This window comes from Talpa occidentalis, unplaced genomic scaffold (genome assembly GCF_014898055.3).
Source record: "Talpa occidentalis isolate TD23 unplaced genomic scaffold, MPIMG_talOcc4v2.1 talOcc4.320, whole genome shotgun sequence".
NCBI classification, from domain to species: Eukaryota; Metazoa; Chordata; class Mammalia; order Eulipotyphla; family Talpidae; genus Talpa; species Talpa occidentalis.
In genome coordinates, this window is record NW_023603408.1 from 13,195 (window position 1) to 35,351 (window position 22,157).

At 46.9% G+C, this 22,157-nt stretch overlaps 1 protein-coding gene across 1 annotated transcript; it reads left to right on the plus strand.

Annotated features, from left to right (window-relative positions):
• Positions 1–11,098: 11,098 nt before the first annotated feature.
• Positions 11,099–17,908, plus strand: LOC119256579 (WD repeat-containing protein 91-like; the record flags this gene model as incomplete). Its single annotated transcript, XM_054700202.1, is given in 9 exon segments — positions 11,099–11,246; positions 13,205–13,328; positions 13,331–13,383; positions 13,899–14,105; positions 15,455–15,512; positions 15,515–15,537; positions 16,426–16,556; positions 17,744–17,790; positions 17,793–17,908. Coding segments are annotated over 9 exon segments (882 nt in total), but the record flags the coding sequence as incomplete, so codon positions are not given.
• Positions 17,909–22,157: the final 4,249 nt, after the last annotated feature.

Below are 22,157 nucleotides of genomic sequence, written 5' to 3' on the forward strand. Positions count from 1 at the left end.
TTAATCTAGCGGGTACTCACATACGAAGGAAGGTGGGCCCTGGGCACAGACGTCCTTAATCCCTGGACACCAGGCAGCCCAGAGGGTGGTGACTGGTGACAGAGTCACCTGCCTAGGGCACCAGTCAGAGTGAGGCTGTCAAGGGCCAGAAGACAGACTACCACACAGGGTAAGGACCAATCACAGTGTGCCCCTGTACCCCAAGCCAGTGGGGAGCCACCTCCACCGGCCAATGAGAGTGGGGCAGTGGGAGAAACAAAGTAACATGTCTGAAGGCAGAAGGGCACAAACAGAAGGCAGGAGATAGGAGAAAAGGGCAGGGCTGACCTTCTCACCTCATAGGCTGGCTCCTTGAAGGGTCATGGAGGGTAACCCGTGTCACCTCAGGTGGCCTGTGTGTGCCCTCAGAGGCTAAATGGATGTCCTCTGACTGGTGCCCCTCACCTGACATCTAGGCCAGGTACCTTCATCCCTCTAAAGGGGACAACAATGCCTGCCTTCTAGGGTTCTCCTGAGGCGTAGAGACGACCCCTCAGATAGAGTCCAGAGCACAGGCTCCATGTCTCAAGAGGAAAGACGAAAAAATGTGGACATCAGGAAATCGAGTCTCATCGAAGATGGGACAGGAGAAGGGTATTTTAAACCAGGATTGAGGAAATGGGAGAAGAGGCACATGAGGGGCTGCTCAGAGGACAGCTGTGAGTGCTCCCCTTAAAACGTGAAGAAAAAAAGAAAAATTGTTTACTCTGAGATAGTTGGGAAATGATATTCTTTCAGCTTTGGGAGTGAAACCCTTTTTATCCCTCAAATTCAGATAGACTCTTGTCTTTAGGCCTCTTTCACTTGAGCCCCTCCACCCCTAAATATTTCCTGATGATCAAGCTTCCACTCCAGCTTTGAGAAGGAGCAGCAGCCCTTGGGGGGGTGCTGACCTCTCTTTGACCTGAGCTAGCAACTTCACCCCAGGTCAGGGGTGAAACAGAGGCCACAGGCTCAGCCTGTGGTGGGGTCTGGATTTGGATTCACTTGCAGTGACCGTGGGCTCCATGAGGCAGGCCCACTAAACCGTGCCCAAAGGGGCATATGGTGGACACTCCTGGAATTCAGCTTTGCTGAGTGACAGATTTGCTTGAAAAGAGTTTTGGTGGGACATTAAATTCAACAAGGTTTTATGTGTAAAGTAACCGTCACAGAGAAAGCACCCAAAAGAGTCCATTCTCCTTCTCCCTTCCAGAAACATGTTAGATGACCATTTCAACCCCAAATTCTGTCCAAGTTGAGAACCTGTCCCTTCTGCCTCTCAGGCAGCCGTTGACCTCAATCTCTGAGGGAATTTTTTCCCCTCACCGCCATGACTCTCCCACCCTCCTGCTCTCCCCTGGCTCTGCTCCTCGGCTCCCAGCACCAGCCCCAAGGGACCCATTGGAGAGAGGGCACCCAGGAGTCTGTGTGCCTGACTTGGAGAGCTTCTCCTGCCCACAGAGAGGCTGCCGACAAATTCTGAAACAAGTCTGCCTTAGGCTTTCATCTAGACCCCCTCTTCCTCTCCACCACCACACACTCATAGATCTGCCTTCCTGAATGCTTCATTGGGGAGCAGATGAAGAAGAAATGCAGTCCTGGGAGCAGTAGTGGGGGGCTCTTACTAAGATGCTTCCTTACCTGAGGCAGCCAGATTTCTGTATTGAAAATGAAGATCTCCTATCCACCTCAGTGAGCCTTCTCCACCCCTGTGAGGTGGAAGGCTCTGCTCAAGAGCCCACTGCACCTCCTAGTGGCCTATTACCAACTTTGGATACAGTCAGAATTCTCCCCACAGCATGCACACAATACCTCACCTTCTGACCCTGGCCCCTCCTTCCTAGTAACACAGATGCTGGCCTGAAATGCTCCACCACAGTACACAGATCCTTCCTTGAAATATGTCCCTCAGAATAGCATGGATTCTGTCTTGAAATACCCCCTCAGAGTAGCATAGACCCTAAACTAAAATACTTCCCTCTCTTTACCAGTTTGAAAGCACCCACTTCCCCTACGCAGCTCAGCAGCAGAAAGCACGAAGCTACATAAGATACCTACGTTAATGCCAACCCAGCATGGTGACCCCGTTCCGTGCCCCTCAGCCCAGAGTGTATGGTCCAAGGAACATTCTCCATTGTTGGTTTCTGTACTGCTTGTGATCAAGGGCAGGGGCCTCAATGCTATTATCTTTCTATCTTTCAAACAAAATGAGAGATGGATTGTGTATTGAATATCTACTGTGTTCTAATCCTCATGGACAACCTTATAAAGAGTTTTATTTTTATTTTATGGAGGGGGAAGCCAGATTCAGGGAGGGGCAGTGAGTTGCTTACATCTAAGTACCTAAGTTTCTCTCTGGCCCTCTGCCCTTGGTGCCTTCTTGGATGACGTTTAATTCAATGAATACCAACTGCCTTGGGCTAAAGAGACATTTGCATGATTTTATAAGTTTCAGAACAAGACCTTCAGGTTTGAACTGAAGGTCTGTGGACAGTGGCTCTGAGGGAGCAGTGGGAAGGTGGAGGTCAGCGGAAGGGCACGCTCCCACTCCCATTAGGGGCTCCTGGGCATTTCTGCCAACAAGAGTTTCAGACAAACCCTGAAGCTTTGCTTGTCAGTCCCTGACATCTGCTCTGCACAGCAGCAGCTTTGGCTTCAAGGATCAGCTATAATAAGGCAAGTTCCGTTATGGGGAGGTGGCACTGCAGGGACAGTAGGACTGGCCACTTTCTGCTAGAGGAGGGCAGATGCTTGACCCCCAAGGTCATGTCCCAGGGAGAGTGTGCCCACCCTCCTCTAACCTCCGGAGTTAAACTCCAAAGGGCTCAGGGCCCAGCATCATGACTTAGTATTAACCAAGAGACTTTCTTCTGGGGCTTCTGTTTTAAGGTTTTAAAACAGAAAGTGCTTTGAAATGCAGAGAGAGCTATACACATGTTGATGAAGAAAGCTGAGACTTGAAACTATAAGCCTCTTAGGCAAAGGTGAAGGGAAAAATCTTTTTTTTAATATCATTTTATTTATTTTTATTAATTTATCAATTTTTTTCTTACATCATTGTAATTCCCATAGTTCTCCCGCCACCATATGACCCTCGAACCATCACCGCATTCCCTCATGTTCTTCCCTTCCCTGTTTTTGTAACAAGGTGGTCCCCAGGAAAAGGGGAGTTTCCAGGTTACTTGCCCCACCCAAGGGAGGGTGGAGCTGAGCAGGGAGGAGAAGAAGCTGGAGAGGAGAATGGGGAAGGAAGGAAGCAGGATGGGGAGCAAGGAGGAGCCCTGGAGGAGGCACATGGAGTAGAGACACGTGAAGAAGCCACGCTTGCTTCTTGGTCCTGGCCTGGTTGAAACAGATGTGGGTGAGAGACCCGTGGGGAGGTTCACAATGGCAGCTTCTTTTTTTTTTTTTTTTTGTGGGACCCTCGCCAGCGGCCAGGGAATGAACCGGCAGTGCAGAGGCTGTGGGCAGCCTCGCAGCCCAGCGCTCAACCACTGCGTCAACAGGGGAGGCCCACACAATGGCAGCTTTTATCTTGATTTGGATTTTGCTCTTTTCCTCCCAGACTTGTCTGGCTGTTTCTGACCCTTTTCTATGGGTCCCTGCCCAGAGGGTGCCTTAGATGTGAGGCAGGCTATTGGGCCTTGCTTTGGGCCAATCCTGTTTGGCTGGGCATTTACCCACGAGGAAATGGGAATGTAAATTGGTGCAGCCACTAAGGAAACTAGTATGATGTTTCTCAAAAAATACAAATAAAACTACCATATGAGGGCCTCCCCGGTGGTGCAGCGGTTGAGCGCTGGGTTGCGAAGCTGCCCGCGGCCTCTGCGGTGCCGGTTCGATCCCTGGCTGCTCCCCGGCCACCGGAGGAGGGTCCCGCATGGCGCGCAGACCTCTCCTGCCGCCTGCTGCTCCCCTCAGCAGTGTACTTCGTCCTTCTGCCTGTTCTGCTCCCCGCTCTGGCTCTGGTGAATTCTCTCACCCTCCCGCACTTCTGACTGTACACAGTGCATGTATAAACAAAACAAACAAACAAATAAATAATAATAAAAAAAATGCCTCTATAAAAAAAAAAAAAACCTACCATGTGAGCCAGTAATCCCATTTCTGGGTATTTACTTGAAGAATTTGAAAAAACACTAATTCGAAAAGATACAGGTACCCCTATGTTTGTTACAGCACTTTCACAATAGTTAAGATAAGGAAACAACAGGTGAATGGATAAAGAAGATGTGGTATATATACAGTTATAAAAAGAAAAGACGAAATCTTGCCATTTACAACAACATGAATGGAATTTTTTTTTCAAAACTCATCTCTTTCTGATTTATTCAAAAGTTTTATATTTTCTTACCATTGTAGAACTCGTCCTCAAATTTTATTTTGTTTTTTTTTCCATCTCCTTTGTAGGCATCTCATAGTTTAACTAGTGCAAGTTTCAATTTGTTTATGGTTGACTAAATATATATATATATATATATTTCAATTTTTCACAATTATGCTAGTGCTTTCATTTGTAGTGTAGTATTTAACATAGATTTTAATTTTTATTATTTTTTTAATTTTAATTTTATTTTTATATTCCCCATACAATTGCAACCCCCTTATTTTGACCCCAATCCCTCCTTTCCCCGCCCCCCACCCCCCATAGAGTGTCTCTGGTTCACAGTTGTTTGTTGATTTTGATTTTTACTTTCTTATAGTTATTCTTTTTCCTGGTCCCTTATTTAAGTTTTCTAGATTCCTGCTATGAGTGAGACCATCCGGTATTTTTCTTTTTCTTTCTGGCTTATTTTGCTGAGCATGATCCCTTCCAGCACCATCCAACATGAATGGAATTTGAGGGGGTTATGCTAAGAGAAATAAACCAGGAGAAAGAAAAATATTGTAAAGATTTCACTCATTTTTGGAATATAGTGGATTTTAATTCTTTTGAGATGGATTAAGGATTTGTGGACTGATATGTGGTCTATCCGGGAAAATGATTCATCTGCAATTAGGAAGAATTTGTGAATTCTCAGTTGCAATAATATAACTTAACTAGCATTGGAAAACTTCTTCCAATACAGGACTGTTTCTTCCCATTCCTTTTGCTACTATTGTCATGTAAATGGCATCTTTAAGGCACTTTGACACAGGTCTATAATTATTGTGCTGACACTTGTCTTTTTTAAATGAGAAGAAAAGAGTTACAAAGAAAAATACCTTTATACTGTGTTTTGTATTTGTCTACGTAGTTACTTACCTTTACTAGTGCTTTTTATTTCTTTGTGTCTATAAGTTATGCTCTGTGTCCTTTCATTTCATCTTGAAAGACTTCTTTTAATATTTCTTACAGAGAAGGTCAGTAGGACGTGAATGAAATGAAACTCAGAGGAAGAGAATGATGTGTTGAAAGAGGAAGGATTTACATCAGGATGGGTCAAGGCAGACAAGCCAAGGGGTGGGGGTGGGGCAGAGAGGAGGGGCAGGAGGGTGGAAGGGGTGATAGGAGGAGTCCCAGATGTTGCAGAAGGTGGAAGCCAACTTGCTGGAGGAAAGGAGTCGATTTTTAGGAAGTGTGACAGCAGAGACGGTATTCCCCTATGCTGTTCTGCACTGATGTTTGCCAAGGTGGTATTACTTATTAACCAAGGAAACTTTGTTCCAGCAGTGAAAGTGAATGATTTTATAGACTCATAAACTATGGATTCCCACTACTGTCTGTCTAATGCCATTATTGGAGATTTACTTTCCTGAGCAAGGGAGCACTCTGCTGTCTTCTAAGGTGGAAGGAAGGGTGGAGGAAACGCATGTTCTCACACTAATTTGAGCATGCCTCAAGGGATATGATCACAGTGGTGTGAGAGAAGGTGGTTCATGGTTTCAGTCTTGGGTGCTGTCAGCTCTAAACAGACAGACCTTGGTTCTCAGCAGGAACCTTACACAGGTATGAGATCCATGGATCTCAAGACCTGGAAGGAGCCCTTCTGATCTAAGCAAAATGCAACTTGCCAGAGTTCATGTATGAGGTCCTCTATTTGGTTTCCAAAACTGACTTATATAAACACAGGATTGGCTTGTATAAACACAGAATTCTATAACCTTCTACAAATGCAGGGTTCTATAAATTCCTAATTTAGCAGTAGTTTATAGTTAAGTTTTGGGGGGTTAGCTGATAAATCCTTTGTGTGAGTTGACACTAAGATATGGTTGTTACGACAAATGCTGTTTCAAGATACTCATTATGTTCATAAAATAATATTGTGTCCATAGTAAGAGATTTGAAAGTTACTAAAAACAAGACAATGTCAGAAATTATCCTCCAAATCCAACACCCCTACTACCAAAAGCCAGCTAATAGTTGTAAATATTTGTGTGTGTGTGTGTGTGTGTGTGTGTTTAAGATTTATTTTATTTATACAAGAACCAGGATACAGGCCAGATGTGCAGGAGGGTGAGAGGATTCACCAAAGACAGAGCGGGGAATAGAACAGGCAGAATGACCAAAATACACTGCTGAGGGGAGCAGCGGGCGAGATAGGAGAGGTCTGCTTTGCTATGTGGTACCCTCGCTGGCTGGCTGGGATCGAACCGGCGCTACAGGGCTGCGGACAGCTTCACAGTGCGGTGCTCAACTGCCAGCACCACCAGGGGAGGCCCTAAATCATATATTTTAAACACATACAGGATTCATTTCTCTAGTGATTAAATATTTGGGAAAATCCCAGATTTTTAATGACCATTTAATATCACATGGTTTGGCATACCATTATTTAGGCCTAATGATGAACATTTTGTTGCTTCAGATTTCTCTTTCCCTGTGAAGATCCTTACGGACTCCTCCAGGTGGAGCTGGTGTGAGAAACTGATGAGCTGGAGCTGGTCCTTTGCAGTGCCCAGGCGTAAGCAGGCTGTGCAAGGCTGATTCATACTAGTTCCAGTGCACAGGGACCTCAGGGCGTGCCATTCTTTCCTCTGTCTCCCAGATGGAAGTGCTTGTGGTAGCATTGGCATAAATGACATTTTGGAAGGCAGTCATACTTGGAAATTCCCTTTTAGGAGAAAGGGAACTCTTCATGTAGTCAAGTGTTAGGGGAACCAGATGGCCCCATGGTGAACTTGGAGCCAGGAAAAGGGAAACGAGGTCTCTCTAGTGGCACAATATTGGGATGGTCTCACTCTCCCTTCTGCTCTTGAGAATGGACTTGACAGAGGACAGATTACAGGACATCTGCCAACTGAAGTGCACTTGAGCACGTTCATGGGCTCTGCCTACAGATACTCTGGACTGTTGTGTGTCTGTGTTGAATACCTCTTCTCATTGACAGCATTTATTTTGTGAGTTGATGCCCTCAGTCAAGTCTGGAGAATCTAGTAGCTTTTCTCTCTTTCCATTGATTTTGCATCCTAGGTTTCTGATCCATGTTGAGTTGATTTTGCTGTTTAGTGCTCAGTAGGAAATGGCAGTTTCTTTATTCCCAAGTTCTCGGAAGGATACCTCACCATAGCCTTTAATTACTTATAACTTTCAATTAATGTGCACTATTATGTGAATCTTGTTATTTTTATATTTCTTGAAGGGAAATTTTAGAAGTCAAATCATTGAATTCAAGAGTCAACATTTTGGGGGGACTGATCAATTATAAATTCATCTCTAGAAAAGAAGTTCATTCTGGAACATTATGAGAATGTTCATTTCATTTTACATTTATCAATAATGGGCAATAGATTTTTTTTTAAAAAATGCAAAAGTGAAAGGCAAAAGAGTGTTTATTTTAACTTGCATGTCATTGATTTTCAGCGAACTAAATACTAACATGTCTTCTAAAACAAGGTGGAGGATTGGCTGGCTGAGTTATGGAGGGCCACTTCTAGTTTTCAGATGTGTGCAGACATCCTTATGGCACTGCCCATGGTAAGAAAAGATTTCCTGGCTAAAACTAATAAAGATGGATGTGCTGTTCTTGGAATTCCAGGTAGTACCATCGTGAGGACTTCATGCACTTGCTCACTGTTTCAACAGACAGTTATTAAGCACCTACTTCCAGTGGACTACGGTAGGCATTGGAGACATCGGGATCAGCAAGACACACTCTGTGCACTTAGGAGTTTACAATCACACAGCTGAGACAGACAGTTAAAAAGCAATGTGAGGGCCTCCCTGGTGGCGCAGTGGTTGAGCCGCTGGGTTGCGAAGCTGCCCGCAGCCTCTGCAGCGCTGTTTCGATCCCCAGCTGCCAGGTGAGGGTCCCACATGGTGGGCAGACCTCTCCTGCCACCCCCGATGCTCCCCTCAGCAGTGTATTTCGTTGGTCTGCCTGTTCTGTTCTCCGCTCTGGTTCTGGTGAATTCTCTCACCCTCCCGTGCTTCTGACTGTACCCAATGCTTGTATAAATAAATAAATAAATAAATCTTAAAAAAAAAAGGCAATGTGACAAGCACAATAGGATGCCTTGGAAACAGAGGGAGTGAGATATGGCCAGTGCTACCAGTACACTGTCCCTTTCCTCCTAGCTCTAAGGTTTGAAGACAAAGAGATGATTAGATTAGAAGTAAAGATAATTTGTGGTTAACTCATAATGGTACTGCCATAAACCCTCACTGCACTTTTTTTTTTTTAATAGAGACATGTTTTATTTATTTGTTTGTTTTGTTTATACATGCACTGGGTACAGTCAGAAGCGCGGGAGGGTGAGAGAATTCACCAGAGCCAGAGCGGGGAGCAGAGCAGGCAGAAGGACTGAGGTACACTGCTGAGGGGAGCAGGGGGCGGCAGGATGGGTCTGCGCGCCATGTGGGACCCTCCTCCAGGGGCCGGGGAGCAGCTGGGGATCGAACTGGCGCCGCAGAGGCCGCGGGCAGCTTCGCAACCCAGCGCTCAACCGCTGTGCCACCAGGGAGGCCCCCCTCACTGCGCTTTTTTAAATGAACTATATTACCTGCTACTTTCGTAGCAGGCACCAGAACATGAGCAGTAACAGATTAATTAACCGGGACAACTAATCAGATCTAGTGAATGAGAGCTGGAAAATCTAGTACTTTCTCTGGTTATGTAAAGACAACTCAGTTATCTCTAAAGAGTGAGTAAAAAGGTCTGCAGGGAAGATGGGGGGAAAGGAATGCTTTGGACAGGATGCTGGTCAGACACCCACAAAGCCTACACATATGAGTGATCCAACAGTTTATATTCCCTCTAAGAGAACTGTTCTTCTTCAAAGTGGCTGGATCTTCACTGAAATTATCCTCATTTAGGCATTCAATAAATATTTACTGAGCATCCACTATAGTTAGATACTGCTTTAGGATCTGGGGATTCAGCAGCAAACAACCTAAAATATCCTGCTTTCCTGCAGCTTCTAATTTAGTGAGGAGGGGAAAAGACAGATAATTAAATGAGTAAAACATCCAGTTTGTCAGATGGTGATAAAAACTATGGAGAAAGTCATAGCAGGGCAAGGGGTATAAGAATGCTAAAGATGAGGGTACTGCTATTTTGTATGGGCCATAAGAGAGACTTTCTGATAAGATGATATTTCAGCAAACACCTGGAGGGGAAAAGCTAGCTATGTACTTATCTGGGGGAAGACATTCCAGGCAGAGAAAGGGCTTGTGCTAAGGCTCAGAGTTGCTGCCTTTCACTGATCAGAAAATTAGCTGGTTTTATAGAATTTGGTCTGAGAATTGCCAGGGCAGGTGGAGGTGGGCAGGTGGGAACAGTGGCAGACACTACAGGTGCCCTTAGGGAAATCTAACTGGCAAACTTCCTGGTGCCAGAGGCTTTAGCAGTTGCCACTGGCATTTCCTTTTGATAGCCTGAGCCCCCACTTAAAGTAGGAGTTGTTTCCAGCAGTCACGGAGGCCATGTCTTTTCTTTTCTTGAGGAGCAAGGCTGGTAGTCTGGGGGATGGGTAAAGCAGACAGAGAGGGTGAAACAAGTCTCTGCCTTGTCTTTCTTGCTCTTTGTGGATTGCTCTTTGTTTCCTGATTTCTCTAGTACAAATCAGAGTCCCTTTGGAGCTAAATTTCCATAGAGCTGGGTTTGGAGGGTGTGGGCAAGGGCTGTAAGGATTCTCAGTTGACTTCCATGAATGCAGAAAGTCACACAAGTAGAGGAAAGAAAGGAACACACATTGCTGAGGGGGTAGTATTAATTTTACCCACAATTATTTTACTGACGGGCTATTCATTTCACCCACGTTATTACTATCATGATTAGATCATCACCACTACTCTGCAAGGTACTTATTGCCCCTATTTACAGATGAGGAAAATAAGGCTTAAAGATACTGGCTATTTCCCTGCCTATAAAAGTACGTACACTTCATAAAGATTTCACACCAAAAAAAAATGTGAAAAATAGTAAGTGAAAGCGCCCTGTGTCTCACCTCAGGGACAACAACTAGGGCTAGGTCTCAGCTTTCTGAATTTTTAAAATGTATACAAACACAGACACACAAACTTGCAACCTTTTTTACTAGGACCTGGGACCATATTATTTGGAAACTTCCCTTTCTTCTCTCTCTGTTTTTGTTTATATATTTTATGATATTTTAAATTATTTTATTTTATTTATTTTTTACAGCATCTTTCATTTTTGCACAATGCATGCATTTTCATCTTGGTTATATTCCCCATACAATTCCCACCCCCCCTATCCTTTCTTCTCTCAGCGGTGCAGGGGTTTTTGGGGAGCCAGAGCTTTCTGAGGACACCCCGGGCTGTGTGACTTCACAAGCGTCGCCTTAGCTGCCAGCGTGCCTTTCCCCCATTGACAGAACGCGGGTTGGCACCTCCGCCCCCCGCCCGCCTCGTGATAATCTGGAATATTCCAAGGTCCAGCCCCAGCTGACCAAGACGGCAGCCGCAGTCAGATGACGCAGCCGCGCGGGAAAACTCAGCGAGCTCGGGGGCTTCCAGGCGCTGGTCGCGTGGATACTGACGACCGCGTCAGCGGGGCGGGACCTGGGCGGGGCGGGCGAGGGCGGGGCCACGGGCCTGAGCGCGTGAGGGCCGGTAGGCGGGCCGCGGCGTGACGCAATCAGCGCCCGCGCCTGGCCCTCCCGCGCGGCCAGGCCCCCCCCCGCCCTCGGCCGCGCGCGGACGCGGCGCTGGCGCAGCGATGGCGGAGGCCGTGGAGCGCACTGACGAGCTGGTCCGCGAGTACCTGCTCTTCCGCGGCTTCACGCACACACTGCGGCAGCTGGACGCCGAGATCAAGGCGGACAAGGAGAAGGGGTTCCGGGTGAGCGCCGGCGGGCGCGGCGCGGCCGGAGGCGGCCCCGGGGAGCCCGGGCGGATCTCCTCAGCCCTGCCCCCCGGGGCGGGCGCGGCGCTGTCAGCGCGCCCTGGGGCCGGCGGCATCTGCGCGGCCCCGAGGGGGCCCTGCCGCGCCCCAAGTTACCTGCTGAGTCAGGAGAATGGCCGGGGCTGGAGCCGGGGTGCCCAGGCGCCGGGGCCCCGCTCCCCGCCCCCCTCCGCCCCCCCGCCTCAGCCCCCCGCCAGGTGCTGGCAGGTCGTTGGCCAAGATGGCGGTGGGTTTTAGGTGCTGAGGGTTGGTGGATGGTTGAGTTTTGGCACCAGATATTTCCGAGTCGGCGTCCCGTGGCCCCGGAGCGAAGGGGACCGCAGCCCAAAGTGCTCGCTGGGTTCCCGTGTCTCTAGGGTTTGTCTGAAATGGCTTGGGCAGCGACTCAGGCGATTTTCTGCAGTGGGAGAGACCTTCTTGTTGCCCATTTTAGAACCATTAATTCTGTGTGTGGTCGTCTCGTTTTTTTCTCTACAGTGTTTGTTTTCGATGATTGTTTTTTTCTTAATTGGACAAGCACTTACTGCCTGTTTTAATTCATTAAACAGCCCCTACTTAGACGTGATCTTCCCTTGAGAAGTTCTTGGAACTTGCAGGTGTGTTTGCTGACTTCAGTTGGTATCCACGCTCGAATGGACGAAGGCAGGGAACTAGCAGCCAGCGCCCTGGAGGGGAGTCAGGAGGCCTGAGTTCTTGTCTTGCTATAGTGGCTTCGTAGAGGCAAAAGCGAATCATTTCAGCTCTCCAAACCTCAGTGTCCTGGTGTATAAAAAAGGGAATATTGGGACCTCCCCGGTGGAGCAGCGGTTGAGCGCTGGGCTGCGAAGCTGCCCGCAGCCTCTGCAGTGCCGGGTTTGATACCCGGCTGCCAGGGGAGGGTCCCACGTGGCGCGCAGACCTCTCCTGCCGCCCGCTGCTCCCCTCAGCAGTGTGCTTCGGTCCTTCTGCCTGCTCTGGCTCTGGTGAATTCTCTCACCCTCCCGCGCTTCTGACTGTACCCGGTGCTTGTATAAATAAATAAATAAATCTTTTTTTTTTTAAAGGGGGGATACTGGATTGTTACTAGTACCCAAAACCTTTTTGAGACTGTGTGCTCTGTCATTGGGAGGTGACTTCTTTGACACCCTGAGCTGCTCCCAGGGCTTTGGTGGCACTCTGGTGACTTGAAGGAGTCAGTGTCTCTCATGCAAAGTCTCAGAATCCTGGACTGGTGGGGGTCCACCAGTGGGAGGACAGTGGAAATTGTCTGACTCTTTTATTATTATTATTATTTTAAAGATTTATTTATGCATACAAGAGCTGGGGGGCAGGACAGAGATGGGGGGAGGTGAGAGGATTCACCAGAAACAGTGGGGAGCAGAACAGCCAGACTGACTGAAATACACTGCTGAGGGGAGTAGCGGGTGAGACAGGAGAAGTCTGCTGTGCCATGTGGGTAGCTCCCTGGCCAGCCTGGGATTGAACTCGTGCTGCAGAGGCTGCGGATTTCTTCATAGTGCGGTGCTTAACCCTTTGCGTCACCAGGGAGGCCCTCTTTTATTATTTTTTAAAATATTAGGCAGCTGACACCAAGAGTTGACGTGACATTGCCACGTTGGTAGAATAAGTCAGAGGCAAATCCAAGACCTCTACTCATCTGCTTCTTGGCCTGAGTGCTTTCATGCCTGAAATCTCCGTGCTTACTAGAGGGCCAAATCACAGGGCTAACGCCAGAAACTAACTTACAAGCTGTCATGCCAGTGTGTTTAGGAAGGTTTGTAGATTGCTAACTTAAAAAAAAAAAAAAAGAATATCCAGAAGGCACAATAAGAGGTCAAAGCGGTGTTAACTCTGCAATGAGGGGAGAATTCCCTTCTGTCTTTCCCACCTTCTCCATCCCAGCTTTCTCTCACCAGGTGGACAAGATTGTGGACCAGCTGCAGCAGTTAATGCAGGTGTATGACTTGGCTGCCCTTCGGGATTATTGGAGCTACTTAGAGCGGCGGCTCTTCAGCCGCTTGGAGGATATATATAGACCCACATCAACAAACTGAAAACCAGCTTGTTCCGCTTTTATCTCGTCTACACAATCCAGGTGCTTGTTGGCCCAGGGTCTGCTTTCTCAGTGGAGAGAGTTCTTTGCTCTAGAAATAGATTTCTTTTTAACCCCTAAGGAGGACCCTGTGTTACTCTGGAAAAGGGTGTAACAGTCACAGTGCAAGTTCGTGTTGACTCTTTTCCTACATTTTTTTCCTTTCATCTCTAGATCATCTGACTTGTCTTCCTCATTCCTATTTCCTCTCGTTTTAAGAACATAAGCCTGGGTAGTGTTTCAGAGAACATAAGACGCTGATTAAGGTTTGAGTAATAAATTTGATAGCTAAACTGGGAGTATAAAGCACTTAGATGATTTGAAAATCAACTGGGAATTAATTTTTAGGAGGGCATTTCTCATCAGGACTTCAATTTAAAGTAGCTTTGAAGTTGTAAGGAAACTTGAGAAAGAGTGGTTTCCTTTGTTTTATGGAGTTTGTAGCCATTCAAAGCCTCTACAGTGCAGTGACAAGAATCTTCCCTCTAGACTTCTGTCTTTTCCTCCTTGCTTGGCAGACAAACAGAAACGACAAGGCTCAGGAGTTCTTTGCAAAGCAGGCCACGGAGCTCCAGAACCAGGCTGAATGGAAGGATTGGTTTGCCTTGCCCTTCTTGCCATCCCCAGACACCAACCCCACCTTTGCTACCTACTTTTCTCGACAGTGGGCTGACACCTTCATTGTGTCCCTGCACAACTTCCTGAGCGTCCTATTTCAGTGTATGCATATCCTTTTTGCTGCCTGGAGCTGTAGGCCCAATCTGAAGCCACCAGTGTGATCAGTGGTGGCTGCCCTGATGGGGATGCAGCCATTTCGTCTACAAAATCCCCTGGGACTGTTGTCATGTATCATGTGAAGGGGCTGGAAAGATTCTGGTTATTTTTGTCACTGGGCCAGGGAATCATAAATCTCGGCTCTGATGCTCAATGCTGAAGTAATAGCTGAATGCCTGGGCAGAGACTATAGTAGAGGTGGGGTGCTAGTGCCATTTTTGAGAGGAGCCCTCAAATAGGGTGAAGGGCTTCTCTCAGCAAATACAGGGTTGAAAGGCAGCTGCTGCTTAGTGCAGCCTGCCAGCCTTGGGAAGCACCGTCTCTGCAGGCTCTGTTTTCCCTGGATAGCACTTGCCTTTGTTGGGTAGAGGTGGTAAATGAGGACACATCCCAGGCTGGAACCTTCTGCGTGTGACAATTTGGGTGGCTTTCTCTGGCAGTGATGTCAGTTTTTCTCAATTTGCCAGGAAACAGCAGCTTTAAGAACACACAGGTGGATATTTGAGAGAGAAAGAATGTAAATCTACTATTTTCTCACAGAAAGCCTACCATCCCAGGCTGGGCCATCCTCCGCTGCTCATGCTCTCCAGACCTGCATTCTCAGGAGAAGGGAGTTCTGTTGGAAGGGGGCTGCCTGGTGAGGCATTGATAATGTGGGCCTGCTAGAGCCCCACCCACCGGCCCTTTTGGCCTCCGGGAGGAGCAGCTTCTAGTGGAGGCAAGAAGGGTGCCCTTTCCTTTCGCTCTTCATCCTGAGTGCTCTCAAAGGAAACTAGCCAGGGGTTCAGCCCAGAGGTGCTTAGGACATGTGGGCCCTCTAGGGAGCTGAGAAATGTCGCTTAAGATCTGTTCAGTGCCTGACAGTGCCCCTCAAACTAGGACCAGCACATTGGAGCTCCAGTTCTTTCCTCAGTGCCCAGGCCCTCCCTGCTTTGTGTTCCTCCTGACAAAAGCTGTTTGAGGTGATTGGGGAAGACTGATACTCTAACCTTGAAGGTGGATTGCTTCTCCATCATGCAGTCTGCAGAAACCTCTCTGCAGTCTAAACCTTTCCATCTGCAGAGGGCAAAGCGGCATGGCCGGCGTGTCTGTGCAACTGGTAGAGCAGTTGGCAGTGCATTTACGGAGCCACTGGCCTCTGTGCTGAGTTTGCTGAATGTAGCTCTCACTTAAAGAGCCCACAGCACCCAGCCTGTCCTCCACTCCCTGTGACTCACATTCAAGGGCTGTGCTAGTGTGTCAAGAGTTTGAGAAGGGCTTTAATGGTTTCGCAAGCAGGCTTATTCTTTAACTTGGTGTACCAGTTCCCGTGATCCTGAACTTCGACGCGGAGTGCCAGCGGACCAACCAGGTCCAAGAAGAAATGAGGTTCTGCGCCAGAAGGTTTTCTGAACACACTTGCTCCTCCTTGGGAAGGACTTCTGCTTTTTGTGTATGAAATTAGGTAGTGGCAGCAGGGGGCTGATTAAATATAGGAAAGCAGTGATCTCAGATGAAAGTGAGTCACCAGAAAGCCGGTGTCGGGAAGGACGGGCTGCATGATCTCTGGAAACCAGAGGCACAGTTTGAATGTCAAGCTGTGCACGGCGAGCGACATCGAGCAGTGATGAACTTGTAAGAGGAGAAAGACTATCCATGCGCCGTGTCGCTGCCCCAGGCCTTTTCCACACGTCTCGTCGTCTGTGTTGCGGGTTTAATTCTGCTCAGTTCAGTGTTTTCTCGTTCAGTAAATGATAGCCAGGGAACCATGTTTCCCTTTGCTTTTTGCCTGAGGAGCATTTCTCTGCCCTAGAAATGAAGAGATCTGTAGATTACATGTTCAGCACAAGGAAGAGTAAAAGCTCTTTTGGCTTGGGAGTTTCAGATTCTTGGGTTTTGTTCAGGCAAAAGGTTAAAATTCTGAACTTCAGTTTTTTTCCAGGAGTTCCCAAGCCCTTGTAAAGCAGGATGGGGTGGGACTCTTTCTCCGTGAATTCGGGAAGAAGTCAGTCAAATGATAAAAAGGAAGCAAGTCAAATGATTTAAAAAAAAAAAAATGGCTTTTGTATTTCTGATGGTTTTTGGTTTCACACATTAAGTTCAAGTCACGGCGACCACTTGCCCATTATTCCCATCTGATCTAACTCTCTCTGGGCAGAGTGAGAAGAGCATGCTGAGGTGGAGGGCCAGGGTCTTTTGAGCCAGAGAAGGGCTTTGCGTGTGTCCAATCTTCCCCAGTGGAAGGAAGATAAGGTGAGATCACAGTCTAACTCGCCCCACCCTCTTATGTAGCTTTTTGCATTGCAAGCCGAAATCCACCGACTAAAGAAAGAGGAGCAACAGCCAGAAGAGGAAGAGGCCTTGGTCCAACACAAATTGCCTCCGTATGTCTCCAACATGGACCGTTTTGGGGACTCGGAACTGTGAGTGTGCCCTGCATTGTGTGGCCGGGACGACCAAGCTCCCTGCTCTCCTCTGTCCCCTGAGCTCCCATCTAGGGGCATCTCGCTGTGCCCTCTGCACCTGGTGATGCAGAATTGCCAGATCCTGGCACTCGCTGCCCTTGCTTCTGAGCTCTGTGAGTACGGGCCCCTGGCCTGAACATCCTCTAGAAGTTCCCCCCCAGTGCCCGGCCTTCGAGCCTGCCCAGAGGGAGGAGCTGCACCACTCTGCCAGGGCCTGCATGTCCAAGATGTGCACAACCTGAATAAACCAACAGCTGCTGTTGTGCAGCCGTGGGTGGTTTTTGAACTTTGAAGGGCGCACCTCCTGGATGAAAGGATTGGCCGCTGCAGGTTGGATGTGTTCAGCCACAGAAACACACTCCAGCGTGAGGGTTTGTGGAAGCAAGCAGAATGGGGAGTTATTTGAGTGACCTTCAAAATAGCCAGTTCAAGCAGAAAACCCAGGTGCTAATGGGAACAGTAGCAGTTGAAGGAACAGAGCCAGCGACAAGTTGTGGTGGATGATCAGGTTGTCAGGATGCAGACCCAGTGGTGAGATTCCACACCTGCACGCAGCCAGAGGCTGTGTCTGCGGAAGCTGTTCTGGCATCTGAGCTTGTGACATCCACTGGGGTTTTTGTTCAGGCAAAAGGCACAACCATGATTGTAATTTAAAGATTTTTAATAACTATATTAGAAAAAAGTAAAAGGAAAGAAAAAACTTAATGATATATTTTATTTGGCCTGATATATCCCAAATGTCCTCTCAACATGTAAGGAATAGAAACAAAGTATTAACGGGACAGTTATACTTTTTCATGCTGATGCTTGAATTCCCGTGTGTATTTTCCTCATCCACACATCTGGATTTGGACTGATCCCATTTCAGCGCTCATCACCATGGGTTGCTAGTGGCCAGTGCCCAGCACAGCTCTGAGTGTGACCACAGCCTTCGAACCCACCTCTGTGCCAGCTAGTCTGCTGGCTCCCTTTGGTAGGAGAAATGGTACTGATACTGATACATTAAGGTGATACTACCTTAATGCCCAGGCCTGTGAACCCCGCTACAGCTGGGTCCCTGGCATCGGTTATAGCTCAGGAGGTCTGTGTTCCGGATTCTTCCGCGTCCCTTCCACCTTGTGACCTTGTGGTGTCTCTCTGACCAGAGCCATGGTGTGCAACCAGAGGAACACCTCCCTCTCTCAGTCACCTCGTGGGCTCTCCTGTCCTCGCTGCTGCCACAGAGTAAGAAGAGCCCTTCAAGGTTGTCACCTGCTCAGGGGCCCCCTCAGATTCAGAGCTCGGCCAAGAAAGACTCCTTCAGCAGCCAGGTAAGCTCAAATCCCGCCTCTCTAACTTTGCCAAGAGCCTGTGACATCTAACCTGTGTTGAGATCTGCAAGTGCAGACTGTGTGTCCCCTTTGGCTGATTTCTGGTGTGCCGAGGCATTCCGTTTCTTCCTCTCCGCCTTCCCCTCACAGACGAGTATGATTCTGCAGGATGAGACTGTTGGGAGGGTATAGAGGAGGCACCGAGAAGGAAAATCCACTCACGGCATTCCGACTCTCTGCCTGCTCCCTCTCCCCTCACTCTAGTATTGCAGGTGTTGCAGGCACACTGAGCCAGCGGGGAGGTATTGATCAGCCCCAGGGTGCTCCCCTGTGCCAGCTCTCAGAAGCTTGACTCTGCAGGTGCAGGAGTGGAGGGCAGTGAGAGGAAGGGTGCTTGGAAGGTTCTCCCCTTTTCTCATCAATTTCCTATGAATGCAGGAGGACTGACCACTGTGATTGGTCTTATGATTCAAGGGTAAATTGAAGTGATTCTGGAATTTTGAATTTTGGCCAATGTAAAGTAGCATGTAAAGAGTAAATTAGAGTTACTTCTGAATTGATGTATTTCTTTTACAAGTGATATTTACTGATGCTGCAAAGATTGATTTTCAATTTTTCACTTGTATAGAAGCTTGCAAGAGAACTTTTATTATGCCTGGTTATTTCCAAAACAGCCACAGGTCCCACTGAATAGTTTTTAGTAGAGATGGTCTGAATTTGTTGCTTTTAGAATTTATTGTTATCAGAGAACAAGTTTAACAGACCCGCAGTTATGCTGTATTGCTTGCAGAGAGACCCTTTCTCTTTTAATATAGTTTTGTTTGTACAGATAGAGTAAGTCTTCATGGTCTCTGCCTTTTTCTGCTCTGAGCTTGAGAATAGTCGAGAGTCACGCGGCACAGCTCACCACATCAGGGAGGCAGGGTCAGCCCTAGCTGCCATCGGGGAGTCGGGCTTTCTAGCCCAGGACTTTGGATTACTATTGTTGAAGTGCAGACGCTGAGCATGACACCGGAGAAGAAACAGGCAACTGAGTTGTCAGCTTTGAGCCCTCGTTTATCACCCTTGCTCTGATTGCTTACACTTGACCTAAGGAGCGTGGCATAATAATGACAGTACTTATGCTCTTGTGGGAGGGTTAGCTGAGGTGATGTAAGCGCCCCCAGTGTATGCCTGAATATCATAAACTCATAGTGAGTACATTTTAGTAGTAACTGTAGTAATTTAGCAGTAATTGTGAAGGTACCAGCCTACTTGAGGACCCTTGTGGTTTCTGAGACCTGAGTGCCAAATGACTATAATCTTATAATCCGTGATGGTCCAGTCGAGGCAGTCAAAAATCAATCATGGTTACTCTTACTTTAGACTGTTTCTGAAATTCAAACCTTAAAATTATAAATCCAGTTCTGTGGCCAGAGTTAGTTTTACTATTTGTGGCACAGGTCTTGTTCACCTTACAGTTTGCTCAGTGCAATAGTAGATGATGTGTGGCATGTGAAGGCCCTTGAAATGTGCAGGAAGTTATGAAATTTCATTTGCATGGATCTTAGAGGGAGGCTCTGGGAGTTAGGCCTGTGCCCTTGCTCTTTATGTGTTCAGGAGCTCAGTGTTGTATGGTGAAGTTGAAGTGGGATTGGAAATTTCTAACATAGTTCACATTTAAGAGCTGAAGTTAGAAATGTGTCATTTGCAGCAGACATTCCTTACCTTGCCTCTAAAATATCTTTAACTCCATGTGGTGTGTTGACAGAGCAAAGGCGGCCCTCTTTCTGGTTCCTGACTGCAAAGGTCTATAATCTGAAAAAGCCCCAGGACTGGGCTGCCCATCAGTCTGTTACTGATGATAGATCAGTTAGTCTCAGCATTGATATTTTAATTCTAAAAGTAACTAGTGGGGCCTCCCCGGTGGCGCAGCGGTTGAGCGCTGGGTTGCGAAGCTGCCCGCAGCCTCTGCGGCGCTGGTTCGATCCCGGCTGCTCCCCGCCACCAGAGGAGGGTCCCACATGGCGCGCAGACCTCTCCTGCGCCCGCTGCTCCCCTCAGCAGTGTACTTCTGTCCTTCTGCCTGCTCTGCTCCCCGCTCTGGCTCTGGTGAATTCTCTCACCCTCCTGCGCTTCTGACTGTACCCAGTGCATGTATAAACAAAACAAACAAACAAACAAACAAATAAATAAATAAAAACATGCCTCTATAAAAAAAAAAAAAATAAAAGTAACTAGTGGATTTGAGGTTCAAGAAAATCAAAGAATGTTACTATTGGAAGGAAGCTTATAGGTCACGTGACCCACTTGTTTATCGAGTAGAGGCTACATTCTTTGGATTGATTGCCTCCTATGGTGGAGCTCACTCCTTGTTGTGTTTGACTGTTAGAAAGCAGGTAATAGAAACCTCTGTGTATTCGTATTAACTGCTCTCAACTTTGCTCTCTGGAGTTATCGAGAATAAGGCTTCTTGAGAGCATACCCCTGTCTTTCCATGCCAGCCCCTGTTCATTCCTCTCTCTCCAAGACTGTTTACCTGTATGGAATGACTTCTAGACTCCTCACCATCCTGTAAGGGGACAGTCTAATTTTTTAATTCCTCTACTGCAATTGATGCCCAAATATAAGTGTATGTTTGAGCTGCTCTTTTACCAATATTGAATGCAGTTAGTTGTATGATCATGCCCTATGATTTTAAATCTACTGCTTTTAACTCAGTAGAGAGTGACATTGATTTTTAAAATTATTATTTACTGACAGCATATAGTCAGCATGTAGTCTTCTTCTCACTACTCCCTCACCAGTAGGGTGAGTGTAAGCAAACAAAGAAATAAAAAAGCCTGTGTCATTAAATTAGCAATACATAAAATGATTAGGCTCTCGCACATTAGCTATTCACATATGGCATTGTCAGTTTCACTTCACATTTTACCCACTTGGAAGTGGCTGTCACGGTTGTCAGTAATGTTCACAGCTTATAGGTGGATATGAATTTGGGGTTAAAATTCAGAAAGCAAAATGGAAACAACTGTAAAACCACAATTCCCAAGCTCTTCTAGGATTGCTTACAACAGCCAGGGAGGGCATCTCAGCAGCACGCTCGCCCACCTGCAGCTTGTCCTCCATCCTCCCCTGCAGCTGTAATTCCACTCCTTCCACACCCACTTGGTAAGCCATGGGGCTGCAAGTGGGGATTACCTTATTATAGAGATAGCCTTTAATTGACTGTAATGTAAGGGAAGCAAAGCATCCACAAAAGTTGTGTGTTTGTAATGCTTATTAGTGTCTAATTACCTCATAGCTACTGAGACATCGTGGTACGAACAGCTGCCCTGGGGGCTGTTCCATGGATCTTAGGAGGATGGGAAAAGGCATGCACTTCTGTGTCATTCATTCTGTAACTTGTGTGTTACGAGGGCCTGTCTTCTGGGTGGTGGTATTGCTTCCGATGAAACCTAATTATTAGAACTCATTATCTGCCCATTTGCATGACCATATGGCAAGCTCTGTTCACACCACTGAAAATTAACTGGTGTTGATTTATTTCTGCGCCAGAATGAGAAGGGAGAAGGTTGCTGAGACACAGGTTGAAATATCTCTCCTGGACTGTAGACAAATATAATCAAATATAATTGAATTATAAGAATCTATTAGTTAAAGTTTTTATGAACTTTGCTGTTAAAGAAGTTTTAGTTACCAGTGATGTCACTAAACATTTAATAATACATATTTGACTGAGACACAAATTTACCTTCATTTATTAAAGATTTTTCTGGACAACTGTACTCATCAACTTTTCATACATTGTTTTTTGCTGTGGTTCACCCTGCTTTAGTCAATAACTTAGGTATAATTTAAGGAGATGCTCTCTTGACACAGTGTCTTATAGATCACACTTAGGTCTATAGTGCCCTTAGTCTAGGGCACCTGTTCCCAGCAGGGTGAATTCTGTGATTAAATTCATTGCAGTGCCTTTTCAACTTTTCTTTTGAAACACTGTCTAGCCCCTGCCTGATGATGTACTATACAACTTCCTGGCTATCTTGAACAGAGAGGTGATTATATAGTGGATAGATACCTTTTTCATATCGCGAGCACACTAATATAACATTTACAAGCAACAAAATGTTCGTAAAACCTGGCATAAGGCCTGACCTGCCTCTCATCACTTAGTAAGTACTGGTCTTCTCCCTTAGCTAAAGTTAATGGCTCTGATTAGGTCAAGAAGATACCTGTCTGTCTGTCTGCAGACAATTAGGGCAGGCTG